Source organism: Gekko japonicus, unplaced genomic scaffold (assembly GCF_001447785.1).
Source record: "Gekko japonicus isolate JY-2015 unplaced genomic scaffold, Gekko_japonicus_V1.1 scaffold2190, whole genome shotgun sequence".
Classification (NCBI taxonomy): Eukaryota; Metazoa; Chordata; class Lepidosauria; order Squamata; family Gekkonidae; genus Gekko; species Gekko japonicus.
The window spans coordinates 196,616-209,025 of record NW_015165882.1 but is presented as its reverse complement, the minus strand read 5'-3'; the positions used below and the strand labels follow the sequence as shown (position 1 = coordinate 209,025).

Sequence of the window (12,410 nt, the reverse complement as noted above, 5' to 3'; positions counted from 1 at the left end):
GACGGGATGGGGGCTGGAGGTGAGGGAGGCTGCGGACAGGCCGTGCAGGGCCCGTTCGCTGGGCAGGATGGGGGCTGGAGGGGGGGAAGCCGGCGGACGGAGCCTATCGGCTCCGTTCGCCGCTGGGCTGAAAGCGTACCTTAGTGTATGTGGGGAAGATGGCCGCTCAGAAGACGCTGGCTCCGATGACTGGCTCCCTCCCCTCCCAGCCACCCAGCCAATGGCAGGGCAGGTTGGCTGAGGGGGCCAGTCATTGGAGGCAGCTCTTCTGAGTGGCATATTTTCCGCCCATACACTAACGGGGCGCATTTTAGAATTCTGGCACCCAAAACTCCTTTATAATAAAGGAGAGATACTCTGAATTCCCAGCTTTCATTTTTTTTAAAAAAGTAAGTCCCTGCCTTTTTGCCTCATGGACTCCTAAGGAAAAAGGCGTATCTCTGCAAGGGAAGAGGTTAGAGACTTACTTTTATTAAAACGAGAGCTGGGAATTCAGAGGACCTGTTAAACCTAATTATTTTGTGCATGCTCATATCGCTATAACTGTATGAGGGTTGGATTTTCTTTTAAAAAACTGAAAATGAAACTTTTCCTCTTTGGGGCGGAGATGAGGAAAGGGAGTGGCTTGACGATAACGACAGTCCAATCATCAAAAAGTGGGTAGGATCCTGGTCAGAAAACTGACAGAAACATTACGCACAAGGAAAAAGGCAAGTCAACATCAGCTTCCGGAAAAGGTTTGGGTACAAGTGTCCTCAAAAGAATGGGGGGGATGACAAAAAACGGTTTCCATTCTGTTTCCATTAATGGCCAGTTTCTGAGATGCTCACAAGTAGGACAAAGAGTCAACAGCTCCGCTTCCATCTGTTTCTTGCTCCCAACATTAGTCAGAGGTACACTGTCTCTGCACATGGAGGTTCCATCACTGCTAACAGTTCGCATGCCTTAAACAGATTATCCTATCCTCCGTGCATTTGTACAGCCTCTTTTTTAAAAGCGATTTTAACTACTGGAAAAATCTACGGTTAGGACTTAGATTCAGGAATGAATTTGTAAGGTCTTTTTTCTTTCTTTCTTACATACTCAAACATACACAAGTAAATAGCAATCCAGGGCCTTTCCTGGAGTCCAAGAGACGTTTTTGGCTACAGCTCAGAGCCAACCGTGAAGATCATAAAAAATAATATTTCAGAAAGGGGAAGTTAATTTCTCGTGTGTGTGTCCACGCATGCACTCACACACACAGCCTGTGGCAAAAAAAAAAAATTGGCCAGTGCTCTCAAGTGTGATATTCAGTTACACAGTTCTGACTGTGCACAACAACAAAGGTCTGTTGGAAGCAAAAGAAAAAAGAAGAAATTTCTTGCTCCTTAGCTGCCTGTCCTCATTCTTTTCCCTTTCTTTCTCCTCTCATCCCCAAATCCAGGGCTATTTTTGGGCAGGAACGCACAGGAATGGAGTTCCGGCTGGCTCCCAAGTTGGCCACGCCCAGCAGGAACTCATTAGCATAATAGGCCACACCCAACAGCAGGAACTCATTACGATTGGCTACATTAGGGGTGTGTGGCCTAACATGCAAAGGAGTTCCTGCTACAAAAAAAGGCCCTGGGTTTTGACAACAAACAAGGTAAACAGAATAAGAAGCAAAAGGTGGGTGTGGCTGGATGACCCCACTTCTGGTAACATTGGGGTGCGTCCTAATAGGCTAATGAGTGGTGCTGTCAGGGGTGTGGCCTAATATGCTAATGAGTTTCTTCTGTTGGGTGTGGCCTATTATGCGAATGAGTTCTTGCTGGGCTTTTTCTACAAAAAGAGCCCTGCCCAAATCAAAGCCCGAACCCTTCCCCCCCACACACACATTTCTGTCACTTCTCAGGATCAGGAATGTCACACAGGGAAACGGGTGTGAAACTTTTCAAGGAAGAGCAGAAGGCCGGGACCGTGTCTTGAATGGGGAGGGGGGATTTGCTAGCAAGATGGCTTTAAATAAAGATCACACTTCTTCAACGGGGCTTCTTCTGACCCCCGGGACCTGCTGAGATGTAGCCTCATAGCCAGTTTGGAACTTTGGGGCTCCACAGAAGAGGCTGCACAATGGTGGGGAAATCTCTGGGCAGATGCACAATCTATTTGCCTTGGGTCTGTGACCAGGCTGTCTGTCTGGATTCGCACACACCACAGCTGTTTCGGCACTTGAAGGAGTGGGGAGGGGAAGAGTGCTTCGGCCTGCCGCACTACGGACCCAATCAGGATCGGCCTTTGCAGCATTTTTAAATCACTTTAAAACAGCACCGTTGTCCCCGTGGTGCACACGAAGACGCACCTCATGTCTGGTTTGGCCCTAAGGTGGTTACCAAATACATAGGGACTGAATGCATACATTACATTAAAAAAACACTTTTGGAGTATTCCTGAAATGAAACTTGAGGTGTGAGTTGGCCTTTGTGGGTATGTCCGAACCATAACAAAGGCAATAAAAGAAAGAAGATTCATGCATTTGCATTTATGTATTTATATGTCACTTTCCTCCCCCACTGGGATTCAAAGTGGCCTGTCGAGCACTGGTTTCCCCTCCTCCATGTTCTCACGACGACAACAACCCTGTGCAGTAGGCCAGGCTGAGGGTTTGTGACAGGGCGAAGGACACCCAGCAAGCTTCCGTGGTAGAAGCAGGGATTCAAACCCGGGTCGCCAGTCCACCACTCTATCCACTACACCACACTGTTGTAAGATAGCTGTCTGATGATGTCTCTGAATGAATCATGCATGGCCAGTTTGCCGAGGAAATGATACCACAAGGCAGGGCCGGCCCCAGCTTATTTTGCACCCTAGGCAAGGATCCCTTCTGGCACCTGCCGTGCGCCACCCCGTCCCCCCTGTGCATCGCCCCCCATGCTGGTTAGGGCTGCCACCCTTCCTTGCGTGCTGCTGCTGCCACCGGCCAGAGGATTTCCGCACCGACTGACCCACTTTGCCCAGCTGCTGCCTCGCCCAGCACCTTTCCCGGCTCCTGCCGGCAGAGCCTCCCACAGGCTGGCAGGTCGCAGGAATGGGCCACACTGGGTAGGGGGGCTTTTGGCGGGCGGGGCGGGTGCAGTTTGGCGCCCCTAAGGGCCGGCCCACTCTAGGCGAACGCCTAGTTCACCTAGTGAGCGAGCCGGCCCTGCCTCAAGGGAGGCAGAAGTTCCTGCTACAAAAAGAGCCCTGGGCCGCAGAACCACTGCTGAACAGAGGTTTCTCTTTCTTAAAGAACTGCGGGTGCACTTGTCAGGGATGCTCTCGGCTGATTCTGCGTTGAGCGGGGGGGTGAATTAGATGGGCTGTACGGCCCCTCCCAACTCTGTGGTTCTAGAACTCTGTGTCTCCTCAATGGGAAATTTCACAGAGCTGACCATTCTACAAGGGAGGCTGCATCCTTCTCTGGAATTCGCTACTGGAAGTCACAGCCGCAACAAGTACCCGCCCGATGAGGCCCGTCCCATCCCCTGGCAAATACTCACGGCCTGTGCATAGGCGCTATAGGGGCTGAACGGCAGAGCCAGCGACGGTGTCAGGATCCCCAGCTGCCCCACCATCTGCTGCATGCGGCGCAAGGTCCTCTCCTTGTCCGTGTCGGCAAATTTCACCACGAGACTGGAGGAAGCGCCCTGGACAGAGAGAGAAGGAAGGCGATTGGGGGAGGGGGGCAACCTGTAAGGAGGCGGGGCTGGCTGACATACCACAGTTTCTTTCGCCGTCACTGCTCCCTCACTGGCCCAGAAGGGCAAGCAAAGGAGCGGCGATGGAAGAGGAAGAGTGCAGGAGGGGCAGGAGAAGGCAGATCCTGGGGAGTCCTGGCACAGAAGGTGCCCAGTGCGGATTAAGCCCCTCTCCTCAAAGCCCAGCATCAGAGGGAAGCAGAAGAAGAATGGCGTCTATTTATTTATTTAAGATCTTTATATATATTTTTTAATTTACTTCATTTGTACCGCACCTGTCTCCCCAGTGGGAATCCAAGGCGGCTTTCATCATTCTCCTCTCCTCCATTTTATCCTCACAACAGCCCTGTGAGGCAGGTTAGGCTGAGAAAGTGTGACTGGCCAAAGGTCATCCAGCGAGCTTCCATGGCACAAGTGGGGATTCAAACCCACGTCTCCCAAATACTAGATACTTAACGACTACACAAAACTTGTGGAATTCAAGGTAGTTTACAATATAAATAAAACATTATAAAAAACACAATAAGACCATCAATGATTTAAAAAATCGTAAAAAGTCACAATTTAAAAACTCATGTTAGGACTGCCAGTAAATAACAACTAAATCAGTCAAATGCAGTCCTAAATAAAAGGATCTTTGGCTGCCTCCTAAAGAAGAAGAAGAAAAGAGAAGAGATTGGATTTATACCCCACCCTTCACTCACAGTCTCAGAGCGGCTTACAAACTCCTTTCCCTTCCCCTCCCCACAACAGACACCCTGTGAGGCAGGTGGGGCTGAGAGAGCTCTGACAGAAACTGCTCATTTTCAAGGACAGCTCTGACAGAACTATGGCTTGCCCAAGGTCATCCAGCAGGTGTAAGTGGAGGAGTGGGGAATCAAACCTGGTTCTCCCAGATCAGAGTCCACACGCTTAACCACAACACCAAACTGGCTCTGACTGAGAGTGAGGGAGCCAGGGGCAGCTCCCTGGGTAAACAGTTCCATAATAAATCATGGGGCTGCCCCTGAAACGGCCCTGTCTCCTGTGCCCACCAGATGAGCCTCTTTGATTGGTGGGACAGTCAGCAGGTCCTCTCCCTGCAGGGAAGGTAAGTATGGGAGACAAAAGGCCTTCAGATACCCCAGTCCCAAGCCATGTCAAAAGAGCTGGAAAGTGGGAACTGAGGAGTAAACAACAGCCACAGTTCTGAGATTAACTGCTCAAGTGATTTTTTTTTTTTGTGTGCATATATAAAGTTGGAATTTTGCACCTAGGCATCCAAAAGCACGCTAGCTTAATTTGTGGAAGACCGTCTTCTTTTATGACAAAAAAGGTATGTATAGAATTCCAGCTGGGGAAGGAAACAAGACTTCAGAATTCTGCAGAATTTAAAACCATTCCCTGCCCACTTAATAATTTTTTTCCTGCACCAGTGTTCTTATTCAAGTTGCTGAACATAATTGCTTTCCATCCTCCCTTTTTCTTTCTATTTCAGAGAAAATACCGGCCTCCGTAGGGTGATCTCCAGAAGCCACAAGAGGCGGTCACAGAGAAATTTAAAAGAAACAGCTACATAAAGGGATCTCAAGGAGTGCTCTTTCTCTTTCTGAGCATGTACAGAGGGTGGCTTCCTCCTCTTCCTCCTGACCACTGGAGGATCCTGTCAAACTTTGTCCAAGGGTCTGACAGATCCCCAATCTCACGTCTTAAAGGCTCTTAACACAAAGGCAGCACTAAGGCTGCTGCACACACAGCCTGGCTTCTCTGTCTTACATCCCTTTAGAAGGCATCAAAAGAACTGTACAAAATTATCACACTGTACAAAATTTAAAAAAAAACCTTGTACAAAATTATTGCTCCCCAAAATCAACATTAATATAACTGCAACCTATGTTGATCATGTTGCCACAGCCACCCTGAGCCCATCATGGGCCCATAAGTGCAACAAACAAACAAACAAACTGTGCTGATGAAGCCACCGTAGTACTAGTTTGTTTGCCTCTGGGTGGTTTCTGCTCACCTCAGGCGAGCGGCAGATTGACTCAGTGAACAGAACACAGGGAAAAGGTCACTCGCACTGTGGGGAAAGAGAGAACGGTGCTGACAGAGCCACCCTAGCGCCGCTCAGCCCACTCCTTGGTTGCTTGCCCCTTGCTGGTTTCTCCCTGCCCTGGGTGACGTGGCATAGGACCCTGGAGAAAGGCCACCCCGCAAGGCAGCAGCACCTCAGGCTCTTACTCACAGGCATAGTTTGGCTGCCGTGGAGGGCGTGGATTGCAGCTTGAGCCTCCGTGTGAGAGGAGAATTTAACAAAGGCGCAGCCTGGAGAACAACAGAGTTGAGAAAGAGAAAATAAGACAGACAGAGAGAAGGGGCAGGAAGGATTACGGCACATGAAAGCGAAGTAGAGAGTCTCAGGAACATTGCTTCCCTTCACAAAGACAGGGCAGGATCCTGTTCTGCATTCCACACACACAAACACAACTGGTTTTCACCAAAAGCCCCTTTCACAACTTTGCTGCCCCTATTCACGGGAGTCCTGCTCTTTACCATCACAATGGGTTTATGTATGTTATGTGCATATCAAAAGCACAAAACCTTTTGCTTAAAAAAAACCCTGTACACAATGATTGCTCCCCAAAATCAACAACATTAATACAATCACGACCTGTCGATAATGTTGCTACAGTCCATATGACATTTGAAACCACTTTTCAAAATTGATTTTTTTCCCCCATGCAATAGTCTCCCAGGAACAAACTGAGTGGATTAAAAGAATCAAAAGAACAATTCAAAACATTTAAAAAGAGACAGGGTCCATTCAGTGCTTTAAACCTACATAGGTTTCTTATTTTCTCTTTGTTTTTAAACTTCTCTTTAATGTACTTTCCCATCATAATTGGTTATTAGGAGATCTGAAGGAAAAATACCCACTACAAATGTTCTTAAAAGGGATTCTTGCCAATGCAATTGAGATAGTCAGGTGTGGGGTTTTTTAAATAATTCACAGGTTTTTAGCCCTTGAGGATGGAAAGGGGAGACATATCACCAATACTAATTCAAACTGGTTTTGGATATGTCGAAAGGCAGCAGTGAGAAACCGATCCCTGTTTCAGTTCCTTTTATATGCATTGATATTTTTAATCAGCAAATACCGTGCTACAGACGATTATAAAATACCTCAAATAATTTTTATATATTTCTGTTTTATATTTTTACAATTTATTCACCATATATTATCATATAAGCTTTAATACATAGAAAGAATCATATATCAAAACATCTAAGTATTGTCTCTTAATATATCACAAAAGATACTGCACAACCCCTTTATTAATATCAGTCCCCCTTAATTATACAAAAGTTTTAAGAGGGAGGACTCCTTTAAGTCTATTTTGAATAAGTGCTCAGTCTTCCTCCAACAGAGGTCCAGATATCCTCCTGTTTCAGTGTCTTCCTCAGAGAGTTCAACAGATATTTCCAAGCACAAGGTTGCCAAATACCAAAATATTTATCCAAATTTTTCAATGAATGCTGCAAAAAGCCTCTCTTAGTGAGCTCAAAGCTTCCTCCAAAGTGAAAAGCACGTTCCTATTTTGGTTTTGTGAATTGATATTTTTATCAGCAGTTTTGGTTCTTTGCTTGTTGGCTTTATAAATGCATTTGCTTCATCATACCGATTTCATTTACGATTCATACGGCATTTATAGCTATGATGTACATCATTTGCAAAACAGATTCCGGCGGGTAGCCGTGTTGGTCTGAAGCAGAAGAACAAATGTTTGAGTCCAGTGGAACCTTTTCAGACCAACGAAGTTTTATTCAAGGTAAGAGCTTTCATGTGTCATTTTTAAATAATCAAGAATTAAAAGGGCCTGATATAGAGGAACGTGCAGTCAATGTTTATGTCAACATTAAGTGTTAATTATGTCAGAATTAAGGTGTATATATATACCTTAATTCTGACATATAGGGTGTATAGCGTATTTGGAAATCTGAGATAGAATCAAAATATTTGTCATATTCATTTAATATTCTTACCTCTTCCTTCTACGATGTAGATGAAATTGCAAATGTTTTGTCAAGGGGTAGAGTAGAAAAGCATTTGTGATTGTGCTTTGTAAATGCATTATACATTATATAGTACATATAAATGAATGTCCTCGATAAATGTTAATGTAAACATTACGTATTTCCCTATTTCCCTTTTTCCTTTCTGTACTCTATTGTCTTTTGTGTGCGCGCGCGTGTGCATGTGTTTAAGGGTTTTTTAAAAGATTTATTTATGATTTTTACATTGCAAAAGAGAAAAACAAAATTGCAGTATATAAATCAAACTTTGGAGTTTACATTAAACATTATTTCTAAACCATTTGTTAACTTTGTACCATCTTTTTTGGAAAGCTTTTTCATCTTTTCCTAAAAGTATCATATTCAATTTATCCACGCATGCATTTAAGTTTGTTGATCATTTACAAAATGTTTACATTTTGCGGACAACATCTAGTGAGAGGAAACAGGACATGATCAATAGTAAAGAATCACAGGTTTGATTTGCACAAAGGGAAAATGGAAATCGAACCAGGGATTTCTCAGGCTGAAACCGAAGAAAGGAGAAATCTGAAATCAGCCCAGAAGCCAAAAGCAAACACCGAGCTTTGCTAAAGGGGCCAGGTTAGTAAACTTGTAAAGAACTGGCAACAGCAAACAACAGGTCCCAGAATTCTTTGGGAGGGATACTCTGGGAGTGAAACCATTTTGACACCAGATTGAATTTTGTAGCGTAGACAGGCCCAGTTCCAGATGGAAATATATACAAGGGGGACCAGCAATTCAAAACAGTACAATAATAATGGTGAGAAATTGCTGTAAAGTTCACAAATCACAATGAATAGACAATAATAACTAGTACAGAATTGACGCTTGATGATGTTTATAATTTCTATGTTCTCTGGTTGTCCGAATTCAGTTCTCTGGTTGTCCGAATTTAGAATTTGTTAGCCCTTGTGCTGTTAGAACTTGTTAGCCTATGTGCTTTACGGATGTTGGATAAGATTGATATCACAGCTAAACACAATAAGACAACCAGAGAACTGAATTTGGTTGAAAAAGAGTTGTCTCGAAACGAACAACCACTCGAGATGTTCGTATCGCTCACCTTCCGTATTTGACATCCTGTGTTCTGAAAACATAGAAATTATAAACATCATCAAGCGTCAATTCTGTACTAGTTATTATTGTCTATTCATTGTGATTTGTGAACTTTACAGCAATTTCTCACCATTATTATTGTCCAGTTCCAGATGGGACTGAGTCTTTCCCATACCTAAAAAGCCAAAGAATATTAGACAGACCTTTGCTGTTCCCATCTGGCCCTCTGAGCACCGTGCATTCATCGATCACTCCAAACGGTTCGAAAAGCCGCAGAATATCATCTTCTGACTGCTGTTTATTCAGCATGCCTACAAAGAGCTTCCTGTCCCCTAGAAGCAAAACACAGAACCATCAACCTTCTGGGGTTTTTTCAAGATTTCGTAGAAACTAACAGGGTCAGGAAACAGGGGTATCTTGGAAAGACCAGTGAACTCAGTGTGAGCCACAGTTCCTATTTTTTAATTTAGATTTGTGTTCATAGATCATTTATTCTTATTCTCAGAAAACATTTATATCCCACCTGTCTTATTGTTTCATGTGTACGGACTACATAGGTTGTATGTCCCCCCCCCCCCACAACACAATTTATATATTTATCTCTCCTTATATATAATTGAATAGTGGGTGCCAAAGTTCTAATTCTAAAATGCACTCCCTTAGTGTATGGCTGATGGCACTGCTCCTCAGCATATATCGCCACCAATCAGAAGGCAAAGCCCAGGTCCCGCCAACACCACAACTGCTGCGACAATCTGGTCTTTTGCATATGGAAGCTGATTGGACTTCACTCCATTCCACACCTCAAACTCCCCCCCCCGCAAGGCAGTTGGAATGTCAGTTGCATATGGAACCTGCTGTATTCTGGTGGTGTGCAGGTCCCAGGTTCATGTTTTAAAAGCAGACTAACACTGTTTGCCCAAAGCCAGAGCACTCTCCCAGAGCCTCTTTCTAGATCTCGTTGTATTTATTTCCACAACGGCCCTTATTTCTAGTATTTCTATATATCGAGAGCCAGTGTTGTGGAATAATTAAGAGTGTCAGGCTAGTATCTGGGGAAACCCGAGTTCCAGACCCTCCTCTGCTAATGGAAGCTTGGGCCAGTCATATACTCTCAGCCTAGCCTATCTGTCAGACTAGGATCCAGGAGACCCAGATTCAAATTCTGGCTCTGCCATGGAAGATCGCCGGGTAGCCTTGGGGCCAATCACACACTTTAACCTACCTCACAGGGTTCTTGTGAGGATAAAATGGAGGAGAGGAGAATGATGTTAAGTTGCATTGACATCTCCATTGGGGAGAAAGGCAGGGTATAAGGGGAGTAAGCAGGGCTATTTTTGGGCAGGAACGCACAGGAATGGAGTTCCAGCTGGTTCCCGAGTTGGCCACGCCCAGCAGGAACTCATTAGCATAATAGGCCACACCCAACAGCAGAAACTCATTAGAATTGGCTACATTAGGGGTGTGTGGCCTAACATGCAAAGGAGTTCCTGCTACAAAAAAAGGCCCTGGGTTTTGACAACAAACAAGGTAAACAGAATAAGAAGCAAAAGGTGGGTGTGGCTGGATGAGCACACTTCTGGTAACATGTGGGTGCGGCCTAATGTGCTAATGAGCTGTGCTATCAGGGGTGTGGCCCAATATGCTAATGAGTTTCTGCTGTTAGGTGTGGCCTATTATGCTAATCAGTTCCTGCTGGGCTTTTTCTACAAAAAGAGCCCTGGGAGTAAGTAATATAGATATTTATTTTACTTATTTTCAAGTCATCTTTCCACCCAACTTAAGAGTCCCCAAGGCGGCAAAGAAAAAACCCCACATTAAAACAACATGAATGCTGGGAGTTTCAGAAGGCGAAGGACTTCAGCGGAGTATAATGTAGGTTTGCCAGCTCTGGGTTGGGAAATACCTAGAGATTTGGGGGGTGGAGCCTGGAGAGGGCGGGGTTTGGGGAGGGGAGGGGCCTCAGCAGGGTATAATGCCACAGAGGCCACCCTCCAAAGCAGCCGTGTCCTCCAGGGGAACTGATCTCTGTCGTCTGGAAATTGGTTGTAATTTCAGAATGTCTCCAGGCCCACCTTGCCGTTGGCATCCGTAATGAAGACCTGTCCCTCCCTGCCAATCCCAGGCTAATTTTTCTCCCTGTCATAACATTCATGCTGCATCCTCCGATAAAGTGCCACGATGCTAATAGCAGACGCTGAGCGGCAGACTGAAAGGTCTGTAGTCCGGCAGTTCGAGACCCTAGTGCCACGTGACAGAGTGAGCTCCCGTCTCTGGCCCCAGCTCCTGGCAACCCAGGATTTTGAAAGCAAGAAATTGCAAGTAGATAAAGAGGTACCACTTTGGTGGGAAGGTAACAGCGTTCCATGTGCCTCGGTGTCAAGTCATGCCGGCCACATGACCACGGAGAAGTCTTCGGACAGCGCTGGCTCTTCAGCTTGGAAACGGAGATGAGCACTGCCCCCTAGAGTCGGATTTGACTGGCTTTCGAGCAATGGAAACCTTTACCTTTAACATCAACAACTTTAGGAAAGCTGAGTTGCTAACTCAAATCACAAAACCAATCAGGGTGGGTTTTTTTTTTTAAAAAAAAAATCTCATACTTCCCCCACTTAAAAAAAAATCCATATTTTTCAGGGCAGCAATTTTTTTTTTTAAAGCACCTCTATCCCTTAGGTGGATCTTGCACTGGGCTCCATCCTAAACCATGCCCCCTCTCCCTTCACCCTTCAGGACCTGCTCTGCACTCCGCAGACAACCTAGAAACCGTAATGGAAATCTCTTGGGATTACAACTGATGCCCAAGTGACAGAGATCAGTTCCCCCGGAGAAAATGGGGGCTTTGGAAGGTGGGCTCTACAGCATCATACCCCACTGAAGTCCCTCCCCTCCCCTCCCCTCCCCAAACCCCGTCCTCCTCAGCCTCCACCCTCCAAATCCCCATGGGTTTCCCAACCCAGAGCTGACAACCCTATGCCCAGGCCCGTAGCTACGGTGGGGCTTTGGGGGGCTCTGCCTCCTTTCCTAAAGGCAAATGCTCTTTCCAATCATTTGAAAACATTTTTTAAAGACGTGTGCTCCTTTAAGCAGAGTGGGGAGCTGTAGTTGACTAATTCCTGCACTGAGCAAGGGGGTTGGAGTAGGTGACCTCTAGGATTCCGTCTGTGTCACAAAACTGATCTCCTTGAAGAGAGTTTTTCTGCCTAAGTGTTAGCTTTCTTGACTATAGAAGTCATCACCCCCGCCTGCCGGCTTGTGCTCAGAATTGCTGCTTAGGCTGGCAGAAGGGATTAACTTGCAGTCACTGAGAAACTGAGAACATCTAAAGTGGTTGACAGCTTGCAATTTAGAGATCTATCCTGGTAACAGCGTTCTATTGGCTAAATGGTTAAGAACACCCATGTAGAACAGACAGCTTGAGAAGACTCAGAGGGAGAAGAGACTTCTACCCTGCTGCTCTGCTTCCAGAGACTCTCCTCATCAGGAACGCCTGTTGAGACGCCAGAGCTACGCGCCTGATAGGAAACATAGTGAGTAGAATAGCCGGCTAGGGTTTTTGTTTTGGTTGACATTCCCTGC

General features: G+C 45.7%; 1 protein-coding gene across 3 annotated transcripts in view; it reads right to left on the bottom strand.

The window, feature by feature from the left end:
• CELF5 (CUGBP, Elav-like family member 5) overlaps window positions 1-12,410 on the bottom strand; it is a 93,550-nt gene that overhangs the window by 18,666 nt on the left and 62,474 nt on the right. For all 3 annotated transcript variants that reach the window (XM_015411292.1, XM_015411293.1, XM_015411294.1), the window contains exons 4-6: window positions 9,035-9,163; window positions 5,923-6,002; window positions 3,501-3,647 (exon numbers count right to left, since the gene is read on the bottom strand). In XM_015411292.1, the coding sequence (XP_015266778.1) occupies window positions 3,501-3,647; window positions 5,923-6,002; window positions 9,035-9,163 (356 nt within the window). The remainder of the gene's footprint in view (window positions 1-3,500; window positions 3,648-5,922; window positions 6,003-9,034; window positions 9,164-12,410) is intronic.